Consider the following 14031-nt stretch of genomic DNA (forward strand, 5'->3'; position numbering starts at 1 on the left):
ATCTATTGTAATTATACTTGCTTTTTTTATTTTAAGTTTGGGGATGTTGAGGTGCATTTTGGTTAATATAATTTAATTTATTTTACTTTCATTATTTTATTCTGATTAAATTTTAAGTAATTAATATTATTATTTTGAGCAAAAATATTTTTAACATTTACAAACTTTTTTTTATAATTAAATTTTGTTTTAATAAAATAAAGAAGGTAACTAACTAGGCAAAATGAATAGAATGAAAATTTCTTAATTGTATTTTTCAAACATATTTGCAATTAAGGCTTGCAGTACTTGTAAATTTTTTTTTGTTACTACCTTTAATTTTATTAATTTTAATGCAAAATTTTCTTTTGATTTTCAATGCAAAATTTATTTGAATGCTTAAGTTTTAATGGAAATTTAATATTAACGCTGAACATTTTAAATTTTTTCGATTTCAGAATTTTTTAATTATCGAATTTCTAAATTCAAATACTAGATTCAAGTGATTATGAACGGTTTGTGATTAGTTACCATCTTTAATCTAAATATATTTTTTGATTTTCTATGACTAGAATATTTTATGTGACTTCTAAAATGATTAACTTTTTAAAAATGAGAATTTTTTCGCCTTGTTTTTTTGTTTTTTGATTATAAGTTCATTTTTAACTTTTGATTAATATTATTTAATGTATTTTATGTAAATATTAAAATTTGATTTGAAATTTTATAAAAAAAAAAAAAACTGTTAAATTCCAAGGTAATTAAATAATTTTCTCATATTTTTTATTTTACTTTTGGCAAATAATTTCATTATTTTAGTCTGTACTTTTGTTTGTAATTTATTATTTTATTACTCTGCTGCTACATCATTTTCTGGTTGTTAAATGCCTGATTTATTTGCGTTACCCGATAATACCGCTGATGATGAAGATGACCCAGACGATGACGATGAAGATGATGTTGATGATGTTGAAGAAGAAGAAGGCACCGATGAACTTATACTAGGTGGAGAACTGCTACTGCTATTATTATTACCATTTCCAGTTGGTTGTGAATTAACAGTTGCTTCAACAATTGATGATAAAGGTCATAAATTTGTCATTTGTACTAATCCTCTTTCCAAATTGAAACATTCTAATACTGAGGCACCAACTGAACTACGTCTTGTTACCATTGAACTTACAATACTCCATTTATTATTTTTTGGATCATATTTTTCAACAGAATTCAATGATGAAGATCCATCATTACCACCAAGTGCATATAAATAACCATCAACTTCGACAACTTCATGTGTGGATCTAAAAATAAAATATGAAAATTATCAAGTGGAAAAAAAAAAATTGAAAATAATTAAGTTTACCTTCTAGAATGCATTGCTCCAATCGGTTCCCATGCATTACGTCTTATATTAAAACGTTCACCACTTGACATATACATTGTTCCATCATTACCACCAACACAATATAAATGACCATCAAAAGCAGCAACACCGCAACTACTTCTTCTAGCTGTCATATTTGGAACTGGTGTCCAACGTCCAACTCTTGGATCAAATCTTTCAACAGATGATTGATAATTTGTTGAATCAAAACCACCCAATGAATAAATACAATTATCCAATTGAGCTAATCTACAATAACGTCTTCTTGTACTCATTGCTGGACATGAACTCCAAACACCAGTTAATGGATCATATCTTTCCATACTACTTAAACATGATGCACCATCATAACCACCACATACATATACAAGACCATCAAATGAACATATACCTAAACATGAACGTTTAGTACCCATTGGTGTTATATTTGTCCATTTATTCCGTAATGGATTATAATATTCAGCTGATGATAAATCAGCAACACCATCATAACCACCAACAACATATAATAATTTATGTAATGATGTAACACCAGAACGTGATCTACGCCATAACATTGGTGATATTGGTGTCCATGTATTTGTTCTTGGATTATAACATTCACATTCACTATGTATTGCAAATAAACTTCCACCGCCAACAGCAAATATATATGGTTTCATACCATCTGGACGACGTTCATTTGTTCTTTGTGTTGTCATTAAACTTCGTTGTTCTGGTAACAAATGATATTTCATTGCTTCTAATAATAATTCTTTACATTGTGGATCATCTCTTATTAAATTTTCAGATTCAACACATGTCATTAGAAAATCACGATTAACTAATGGCAATCTTACATGTGTCATTAATTCTGAAATGTGCTTTTGACGTTCACTTAAATCATGTTTAATCCAATTTAATACAGCTAAAAATACTTTCTCTTCAGAACAAATATTTAATTGATTATTTGATATTAAATCTCTGACCTAAAAATAATATTTACAATGAATGTTAAATATTAAAAAAAAATTTATTTTGAATTTTAGGTTTATTAATAAAATGTCATATGGTTTTGGTTTCATTTTCAAAAAAAAAAAAAACTTACTTCATCGAACGGCAGCAAAAGAAATTCTTCAGTGCTAACAACTTGTTGAAAATTCTGCAGTGCATATTTATGAGAACGTGTATGCAATTCTTTACAAGAATGGGCATCTGTCAATGGACAAAAGATTATTATTAATGAGAATAGAATTTCAATTTCAGCAATGAATAGGAAAAATTGTTTAGTTTACTCTTTGTAATTACATTATAATCTCATTTAAATTATTATAAATGTGGTAAACAAGGACTAATCATCTTCTGTTTTAGGTTTTTGAATAAGTAATTGAAAATTACAATATCAGAAGACATAAAGAAGAAAATCAACTTAACCGTAATAAAACAGTTCTGATTTTTATCGTTTCTTGAATTTAAGATCGACTATTTGAATCATGAGGCTACATGCTTGATAATCAAAATATTTTTATGAATCTAATGGAAATTTAAAATGTAACAATTCTATTATTATGTTTCCATTGCGTAAATGTGTTATGAGATTAGAAAATTCATCTTTCTTTTTCTCTTCTTTTGCTTCACACTTTTACTTAATTTCATTTTAGCTTCCATACTGGTAGTTACTTCTTGCAATCGTATTGAATTTACGACGCAAAAAATCGATTAACTTTTAATTTTTTTTTCATTTTGCTTCTGTTCTGTTCATTTACACATCATCAGGTCATATTTTTTTTAATGTTACATTTGTGAATTAAAATGTGTTCGCATTCCGTTCAACCCAATCGATTTAGGTATGAAATATAAAAGAAATGTATTTTTAGGTATTTTGTAGACATAATATGGGGGAACATACATGAAAACGTTGTGATTTAATATTTTTCCTTTTATTGTTTGCCTTTTCCAGTTTTCTGGGGTGGTATTTATTAGGTTATTATATATTATGTACATAAGTATGTACATATTTATATTAACCAACCAGCTGTTTCCCATGAAATAGAAAGCCCTGAAGAGATCGACCGACCGACCGACATTATTATTTTATGGGTTAATGTCCTACTTATTGATAATTTTGTTTTCATAATGTTCTATGCCGTCATTTTATTTTAATTTAAAAATTTTTTCTTCTTTGTTTTCTTGCAATGCAAATTTATTTTTAAAAGAGAGACAACTATTAGGTAATTTAAGATTAAAGAAAATTATTATTTTGGGGGTGGTTTATTTGCGTTCTAAATATATAGGAAATATGTATGCATTTTAATAAATAAATAATAGAAGAGGCCAGAGAAATGGAGACTGAAAATTATTTAATATTAAATTATAAAAATATTTAGGTGTGTTTTTTTTGTTTTTTTTTTTAATTCTTACCAGCAAAACTTCGTATTCCTAAACAATTTGATGGATGCAATTGTCTTAATAAAAATTTACAACATGCTTCTCTAACTGATTGAATTTGTAAAAGACTTGATGCTGGCAATAATACTTGAACATTATCTTCAGTTATAGTTATTTCACCTGTATATGTATAATCAATTAATTGTCTTAAAGCAGTTGGATCAACATCATGTAATGTTACATTTCCTTGATTACGTTCGAGCATATCATCTATTTCAAAAATATGTAAATGATTAATATAAAAAAAAAATTGTTAATTATTAAATAAATGATTTTTACAATATAAATTTAAATATTTGTAGAAATGGAATCAAGCAATTTCAGAAGCTCAAAAATTTGATACTTAAATCGGAATCAATCAATTTTTTAAATGAATTTTTTTATTAGACAAGCTGAAAAAGTCAAGGGACCTAAATTAATTTAATTTGGTTTATTTTTTGAAAAAATGTAATGAAAGCGGTGAAAGGCTGCAATGGGATTCAAATGTTAATGGGATTCAAATGCTAATTATGGGATTCAATTGCCAATTTAAATGGAAATTAGTATATAAGTAACAGCTTCAAACAAGCTTAAGCTCAGAATTTTTGATGTAAAAAGAAAATAAGGCCAACGTAAAATTGTATAAATCCCAAAATTTAAGGAGAATCAAATCAAATACATTTTAAGGAACAGTACCAGGAATTTTGTGAAATTCTGATGAAAACTATTAAAAACTTGACAAGATATCAGATTTTCTGCACATTATCAATTATTCTCTAGCGGATTTTTGAAATTTTCATCTTCCTATACAGTTTAATATCCACTTAAATTTTTTATAATATTAAATTCCTTTACGTAATATTTGCAATTCACAGAAGAATGACAAGTTTTAATTTAAAATTAAACATAATTAACAAGTTTTAGTTTGGAGAAATGCATTTTATAAAAATTTCTTCATTTAATTAGTAAAGTGCTGCACAATTTTCAAAAAAAAAATTCTTAATATCCTTTTGAGATTTTTCTTAATTTTTATAATGTACATTTTAGTATATAAGATAAAGTTTAATTTTTTATAAAATGTTATATAATGTACTCGAATATATGTATATACATCTCTATTGCCTTAAGGGCTTAAGTACCATTAAAATTTATAACCTTTTTTCTTATTTTCTCTTATTTTAGTTATATATAATATGAATATACCTACTATTATATACAAGTTAAAATAAAATCCAACTTGAAATGAAAATGATAATGAGCGAGATTCCATAAAAAAGAAAAAAAAATGAATTGTAGATGTACGTTGGTCTTGAGACTTATATAAGTACCTACATACATAAATTTACGGGTATACTTACCATTAAACATTGCATAAAAATATGGACTAACTGATGCTAAAACCACTTTATGAGCATGAATTTCTTCACCTCCAACTTCAAGTGTAACATCACAAAGCTGTTCAAAAAGATACAAAAACAAAAAATAATATAAGAAGATGAAAAGAACAAAATAAAAATAACGTTGAAATAAAAGTTAATGTGTTGCAAAAAGATTATCATTTTATATAATGTACGTTAAGCGTGTAAAATTGTAAACTTTAATAAGAAACAAACATAAGAATGTAAAGAGTTCTTATATATGAGCCTAGGGTCTAGAAATCTACATGGATTATACTAAAAAGGATAATAATTTGCAATTGAACAAATGTTCTTCGAGTATATATAAAAAAATTGTCGTTCCGTTTTAGAAAAATAGCATTGTGTTCCGCTTAATGTCAATCTTAAGATTCAAACTGTAAAATGTTAATTGTCAACTGATTAGCGATCAGTTGGGCATAAACGAACACATGCATAGTTAATGATTTTCTAATATTTTTTGGCTTTTATGACGCTGGTAAATTTCGAATTCAAAACTTGCAGTTGGCTTCTTTCGAATAATGTAAATTAACATGAGCTGAACCACAATTTGGATTGGATTCGTTTATCTATTACTATTAAAATTGTTGTACTAGTAAAGGTGTAGAATAAAAATGAATGAATACTGAGATTTTTAGTTGCAGCAACGAGCTATTCAAAGACAATTCAGCTTACAAGGTATATTATTTGCCGAACTGTGAATTGTCAATGTACTCGTTCATGGACGATAATTTTTTAAAATGCCATTTAATGTCATCATAAACGTAAATGTACCCGATTATAATGTTGTGTGCAATAATTTTTAAAATATTTGAATTTTTTTATTCATTTTACTTAATTTCAAATTATGTGCTTTAAGATTATTCACAGACAACTTAAGTATTATCAAATATAGGTGCTATGCACTATAAATGTATGTATGTATATTCTTACAAAAACAAGAACGTAATATATGAGAATCACAATATTATAGAATTCCAGAATTCTGTCTAGTTTTGCTACTTTTTTGTTTTGGTATTCATATATGCATTGCAAATGATAAATATCCTTGGGGAAGGATACATATGGATAACAATATCCTGGGATAAAATGTAATATTAAAGATATTCACACGTTCTTCTTCTATTTTGGTATACACAAAATATGTATGTGTGTATGTATGAATATGTACCGGTATAAATGATTTATTCTGAGGTTAAGAACATTGTTTCGTTTTATTGTCCTTTTTATTTTTTTTTATTTTTTTCTTGTTACGAATAATAATTTCATCGACTGTAACAAGTTTGTTTTTTAAGGTTCATTTATCATTATCAAATTTCCAGACATAGATGACGTTATACCGATTTAAATAAATATGTATAGACATACATACATGCATGTAAATTCGTACAGTATAGTCGAAATTGAAAACAGTTTAGGGTTCAGACGATCCGATCAACTGATACTTTTCATATCCCTAAAAACATATTAACATGCGTGTGTGTATGTACGTGTGATATGTAGGTTCTTTGGAATAGAAATAGCATCCAATAGTGAAAAAGATAAAATGAAGTGAAATTGGATTAAAGAAGAGCACATTTTAGTTTAATAAAATTTCTGTTCAGGTTTAGAATTTAGAACACAGAATGTTATTGGTTAATCACGGTCTGATTTATGGAATAAAAGCGTGAGCTTTTGAAAATAACACCCGAAGGGCCAATTTGGAAATTGGAAACTGGTCCGATGAATATTTCGAACTGAAGTTTGACTGATGTTAGAAGGCAGTGCAGTTGCGAAAAATTTTGATATGTCAACCAAAGCGGAATAGTAAACGTGAAACATAAATCATTTACTAAAAATAGATTTCAGACAATTTAAATTTATTTTAATTCTGACTGCTTTATTTAATTACACTGAGAGAGAGAGACTATTAAATCATTTCTGTTATTATTTACCGTTCTAAAATGTTAACATGACGTAAATATATTCTCTCTCTACTCTTATAATATTAAGAGGCACCTTTAGGTTCTTTTTTGAAAATTTTAACATTTTATATAAATTGAGCATTCATTCATGAGTTTTGAGTATTCTATGGAATTTTTGAAAATATAATTACAACCATATATCTTTGTATGTTTTTATAGTTTCTGTCTGTACCCTTTAGGGGATGAGATTAAAAATTAAAAGGAAAATACATACATATGTATGCATATATTTTATTCTGAAAAAACAAAATGATATTAAAGTTCTAAGCAATAACTAACAATGAAATTCCATTTAAATTGCTCATATATGCAAATTACATGCATATATAAAGAAAAAGAGACACGAGATAAACAAAAAGAGACAAAAAAGAAATTATTGTTGTGTCAAAAAAATTGTCAACTTTATTTTCTTTTCGTTTTTTTTCTTATGTGATTATTATGAAAAGCTACTCTTGTGAATTTATTTCATGCCTATAGGAAATATGAGACATGAATATTTTAATAGGATTTTATACCGTGTATAGTCGTTATAATTTTTTGTTTTTGTTCAAAAAAGGACATGAATTTCAGATACGTTCGGAAAAAATTATTAAAATCTGACAGAAAAATCATTTAAATTTTTATTTAAATTGCAATACATATAATGTTTATATTATAATATTCATAAAAAAAGGAAAAGATTCAAAAATAAGAAATAAAAATGAAAAAAAAATTGGAAAAGGAAAAAAAAGGATATGTCAAATTTTACATAAACATGTTACACCTTATGATGTCATGCGGCACAATGTGCAAAAAAATTAAAGGAAATTTTTGAATTATTTTTCAGTTTTACAGATTGGAAAATATTTGTGTTTGTTCTAAGTATAATTTTTTTTCTCTTGATAGGAAAAGATAATCAAACATAAAATTTTTTGAGAATTGAAGGAAAAAAGTGTCAATAACAATCCTATTTTTTTATTTTGTGAATTTGTGAGATCTTATTGATTAAAATTGGGACAAGAAATTTTTGTTTTATCATCGTTAACGATAAGAACATCCTTAAAGAACGAAATGGATCTTAGATAGGGCTTTATGTATCAAAGTTACTATTCGTACCTGTGCACCTAAAATCATTAAATTATTTAATGTCAATTGAAAATATGTCTATAAAACGAGGTGTACATGCAATTATTTCCCGTTATGTTCTTTTTACCTGTATCCTTTTATACAGAATGAAATTTTTGTTCTACTTATGAGGTTTGTTGGGCAACTATTTTAATTGTCAGAGCATTATCGTCACAAAAGTTAACAATTTTTAAAATAATCACGCATTTTCTTGTTCAACCCTAAATTTTTTCTCAGTGTTCAAATTGATTTTCAATGAATAATATTCTAGATTTCTAGAATATATTTAGAATGCAATTAAATCAATTGAAATTTTCATAACGCTCATATTTAATTACGAGTATGATAATTATTATTGTTAATTGGTTCATTACGTTGTCATTATAGTAAATTTAACAAAAAAATTTCTTTGAGTGTATCTTTAATTGTATTACATATTTTATTTAATAATACAAATATTTTCATTGTTATATCAGATTATACTATAATTTTATAACAGTTTACATATATGTATACATGTTTATGAATTAAAAATTACCTGAGCATTTGATCTCATTCTATTGATAGCAGCAAATGATGCAATACAATGTCCTGGATTTTGATGATGTGCCTGTGGTAAAATTTCTTCATTTGGACCTGGTGGACTTAAATCACTTGGTGTTTGTGTTGAATTATTACTTGTTGCTGTATTTATATCATCGTTATTATTTGAACTGGCGCCACCAATACCATTACCTCCATTACCATTACTTAAACCATTGCTATTATTTGTATCTAGACCTCTGTGAATTAGAAATTTTGATGTTATCTTAAATTATAACCAAATGTATGTATATATATATACATATCTATATATATATCTATATATGTTTTTATATAAAAACTTAATGTAATTTAATGAAAAATATTTTTAAAGCTATAGCAATAAAATTTTATTTAGACTTTTAGTGAAATGAAAAATAAAAAGGCGAAAAATATTATACTGTAAACAGGCAACAAAAAAAAAAAAATATTTTTTTTTTTTATATTTCCATTTTTATTTTTCTACTAGAATAGTAATGGAAATTTTTTTTTATCCTTTTATTTTTCATATTCATCCCCTTTTATTTAATATAATTTTCTATTATTGTTATCTATGTAGGAACAGAGTGTGATAAAAAAATAATTTTCAAAATATTGATTTGGCACTCTGGTGGAAATCGAATGTAACTATGTATGTCGTTAAACAATATGTGTTTGTATCAGAGACCGTATTATTTGCAATACAATTAAAATTTCTTATTCAAAACTAATTAAGTTATTCAATTGAAGTGCGCTTGTAGAAGTTTTGAAAGCTTTGCACTTCATTTTACAAAACAAATGTCGGATTTTTTTTTGTCATTGTGAAAAAGTAAATATGTACTTTAAAAACTCATAGGATGTTAAAGATTACAAGAGGTTTGAATTACAAGAAGAAGAGATTGAAAAATTACAAACACATGTCAAATTACACTTTTATACAAGTCCAAATCAATTACAAATATTCTGTTAGGATCGTCATTTCATGTCATGGGATGTTTTTAAAAAGTATTTTGATTTTAAATATAAAATTTTCAAATTCCGAAATTTGAACAAACTATCACGTCAAGTGACACTAATACAATATGGATTAATATTTAAATCTTTTCCAATCACCCTGTAAATTATGTTAATCAATTCCATTCACAATGACTGCAAAAATATAGTAGGCTTTCAAAAAAGAAATATGAAAATTTTTCTCAAAATATTCTGAAAACGTCAAAATTGATGTTTTTCATTTATATACAGTTACATGCACATACACACACACACACACATCAATAAATTTTTTTGATATTTAATAGAAAATATAATTTTTGTACTATCATTATTGTAATATTAAAGGAATAATATTTTTCATTTTTCACAATGGAATGTTTTCGATTGCGATGGGTTGCTTTGCGATGGTAGTCGTTATAGAGCTGAGCGGAGATGACAAGGGCAAACTAAAAAAAACGGAGAATTTGTTTTTATAAAATTTAATACGTAAAGATGTGTGTTGAATATTTCGAGGGAGCTTGAAATTTTAGGATGTAAATTTTGAATGAAAAACAAAAATAAAAAAAAAAAATTCACAATTTTGAATGCTTTTGATGTGGTGTGGCGGCATTTTCATTGTGGTATTATTTCTGTTTTTTGTTTTTTAGTTGAAAACATTAAAGAAAATATAATTCAGATTTTTTATTGTGAATTTTATCTACTTTTTTTGGAAACTTTTTAAAATAATAATTTTATATCCTTATATTTTGTTTTCTTTTTTTTTGCTTCTCTTCCGTTAAATCTTTTTTGCATCTCCTTCTGGAACTATAAAGTAGTAGTAGCAATACTCTGTAGATAATAATTTTATTACACAAATATTTTTATTATGAAAACTTTCAATGTTTATTTTAAAGATTGGAAAATTTTTTCCTTGAAAAATTATTCAGTTTGCCGGCTTCAATTTACTATACGACGAATATCAAAAATTGTGATACAAACATTTTAGGATAAAATTATATTATGGAATGTAAGCAAGTTTTGCAAGTACATTTTTGCAGTATGGGAATGTAACTTAATTTCCTTGATATTTTTTTTTTTAAATATACTTTACTTAAAGTAGAAGCATAAACACAGTGAATTCCAATAATATTCAAAAATGGTAGTTAAGTATTTTGTTACAAGGGTGATTTGTTATCGAAATCTTAAATTGTTGGACTTGATTTTGTATAATTTTATTGTAGTAGCTTTTTTTCTTCAAATTATAAAATTTTAACCCAATTCAAAAATTTCCTCTAAATTAATTTTAAAAATCATAAAAAGAGATTTTAAAAATCATAAAAAATTGCATAATTATGGGAGCAGGTTAAAATTACATTTATTTAATAAATAGCAACTTATGGAAGGTACGAGTATATTAGAGCAAACTAATTTTGTGTTCATAAAATATTTAAAATCTCAATTTTTCTTTTGTAACATTGCAGCATTTGTCAACAATTATTGATCAGATGACCTTGTGAACGTTTAAGAGTTTTGTTGGGAAAGTTTGGGGCATTAGTTCTAGGGTAGAACTGCGGGTATACACGGCCATTGCTAGGCTTATCGTCACCTATATGTTCGTTGTGTGATGACGCAAGGTGGAACAATATGGTCGGGACGACTCCCATTGCTGCTTTGGATAGAAACATTTAATATTGTGCGGGAAACTCGGCTAACAACTTACCGAATTCTTACTAATTATTATGTTACAAGAAAAAAATTGGCCTACGGCATTATTTCTTGGGATATCCATGTATTTTACGGAATTCATTTTCGGGAAAGCCGCCTGCGAAGCCTATATTCCACGTTAAAATTTCGATTGTGTTTCTTGACAATCGTGTTTCTTGACAAGATGGTCAATTTTTTGAGATTGATTCGGGTGTATAGTACACTGATAGGCTCATAATCTGCTCAGGATTAGTTCAGGCGTCTACAAAGTTAAGGTTACTAGGGTTCAATTGAATTCGGGTTCGCAATATTACTGGGTTCTCTACTGAACCTTGTTCAGTGAAATATAATTTGTATAAATTAAGCAGATCGGACACCCTTTTGTTTAGATTCTGCCAGAACAGTGAGAAGACGACCATACATATTCTGTATGACTGTTCTATTCTAGCCATTAGGAAGTACAGATGGTTTGGGGGAGGATTTCTCAGTGTTGAAGTGTTAATGTCCAATTCGTTGACGGTGATGGTCCCTCTTCAATAATCTACAATCTGCAATTATTTCTATATGGAAAGATTTTACTGTATATTTTTTGTAACAATAACGGCATAATTAATTGTAATATATATATTTGTATAGAAAATTATTTTTGTACTATAGGAAACTTGAATGATTTTAAGAGATTCAATTGAAACGTTTATATAAACATTTATCTTGATACAAATTAATTTCAACACTTTCGATATAATTAATTTTAACAAAATGCTCCGCGTATACACATAGTTAATTTTCCGTCTATATTAAATGATATTAAAAGCTGCTAAATTCTCCTTCCATCATATTCCATTCTCCGAAAATAAATTAATTATTTTAGTATTTATATAGTATGTTTATATTATTATACGTGTGTACGCCCTTGAGTAAAATTAATTTAATATATGTATACATAGCTGTTACTATATTTGTATTCGAAGTACTTCAATATGGTGCAATAAATAATTTAGATATACATCTTTTGTTATTTTACCCCATGTGGGGAATCTTTTAGTGGTTCGGGGGGTTATTTAATTAAAATCAAACAAAATATCAATCAGGGGGGTGTTTATAGATTAATAGTACATAGTGCATAATATATAATTGGGGAAGGACACACACATAATATGATATTCAAGGAATTGAGAGAAATGGAATCATTTTTAATTCTTATTAAAGTAAAAAATTATTGATTTCCTTATTGGTTTTAGAGATTTTTAAAAGATTTAATTAAAAAGGCGAGTTGACTTACGTGTTTGGTTTCACAGGTAAAAACATTTTTGCTTAAATTTGTGATTTTCACTTTAAATTCTTTATTTTTTGCTCCTTTTATTTTTATTATATTTTTTTCTCTTTTCCTTTGCTGGTTATTTATTTTTTTTATTATCCTTTCGATATTTGTTTCCTTTTTTTTTCGAATCGAATTCCGCAATAAATTTTTTTTTCTTTTTCGCTTCGTTCCTTTGCGTTTTTTGTTGTATTTCTTCCGTGTTTACTTTTGATTTGTGTTGGATTTAAAAAAAATATTTTTGGTGTGTGAGTGTGGCTGTGTGTTGTGTTGATATTAATGTTGAAAAATCTGGCAGTAATTAATGGCAGCCATTTTTTTTTTTGAATTGGAAGAAAATTATCGATGAATTGACACGTCCTGTGTTCTGTAAAAGATTTAAGAAAAAAAAAAAAAATTAAAAATGAGAAAATTTTTTTTTAACAAATTATTTAAATATTTATTTACTGTATTATTTTATTTACTTATACATACATAATATATATATATAATATATAAATAGCTAATTTAAAGCAAAGTTGAAAATTAATTTATTAAGGGAAATTTAAGTATAAATCTCTCTTGTGTCCTTAAAATGATGCGAATTTCAAATTAAGTATTTAAGAAGAAATTTCAATATTTGATTTAAGGATTTTAAGGATGAAACAAAAAATGAACCTTTTTTTTTTGAATTGCTAATAAATATATTGAATTTATTAGTAAAATATCCTTTCGAATATTGTGATAATTAATTTATTCTATATATAGATGAAATAGGGTAGAAATCTTTGATTTATGATTTGTAAATAAATTAGAAAATTTAATTTCAATACTGTGATTAACTAATTATTTTTCAAAAATATTAATTGAAAATTAAAGTGATTAATTCCATGTAACGTGAAGATAATTGTAATTTTATCACACAGACGCTTATTGTGAGACCATAAAATGTTAGTTATACCTTAATCCCAAAATTTCTTCAATGGGATAAGTCTAAGTGTTGCATGTGTTCAAGGTACGACACGATCTATCGATCTATCGAATAGTAGGATATTCTCTATAATTGTATAGAGATTTCTCACTTTGAGGAGTGCACCGTTTCCAATAGGGAGGATATGTTATTGAAGATTTTTCATTGATATATCAGACGATTGCTTAGTACAAGCATCTAGTATAACAAAATAAACATCATTTAGCCAACAAACGTGGCTATTAATAACTATAACTAAAATCGTTCTCATT

The 14031-nt window shown here is 26.3% G+C and overlaps 1 protein-coding gene across 1 annotated transcript in view; it reads right to left on the reverse strand.

The window, feature by feature from the left end:
* Positions 1 to 411: 411 nt before the first annotated feature.
* The window catches only part of LOC129607231 (kelch-like protein 17), a 73816-nt gene continuing 60196 nt past the window's right edge, over positions 412 to 14031 (reverse strand). Inside the window, exons 3-9 of the mRNA XM_055518056.1 lie at positions 12775 to 13177; positions 8791 to 9034; positions 5128 to 5224; positions 3764 to 4000; positions 2451 to 2557; positions 1343 to 2331; positions 412 to 1280 (exon numbers count right to left, since the gene is read on the reverse strand). Coding sequence (XP_055374031.1) covers positions 1067 to 1280; positions 1343 to 2331; positions 2451 to 2557; positions 3764 to 4000; positions 5128 to 5224; positions 8791 to 9034; positions 12775 to 12800 — 1914 coding nt within the window. The 5' untranslated portion in view covers positions 12801 to 13177 and the 3' untranslated portion in view covers positions 412 to 1066. The remainder of the gene's footprint in view (positions 1281 to 1342; positions 2332 to 2450; positions 2558 to 3763; positions 4001 to 5127; positions 5225 to 8790; positions 9035 to 12774; positions 13178 to 14031) is intronic.

The sequence above is a fragment of the Condylostylus longicornis genome, unplaced genomic scaffold (genome assembly GCF_029603195.1).
Source record: "Condylostylus longicornis isolate FDR11 unplaced genomic scaffold, ASM2960319v2 ptg000027l, whole genome shotgun sequence".
Taxonomy (NCBI): Eukaryota; Metazoa; Arthropoda; class Insecta; order Diptera; family Dolichopodidae; genus Condylostylus; species Condylostylus longicornis.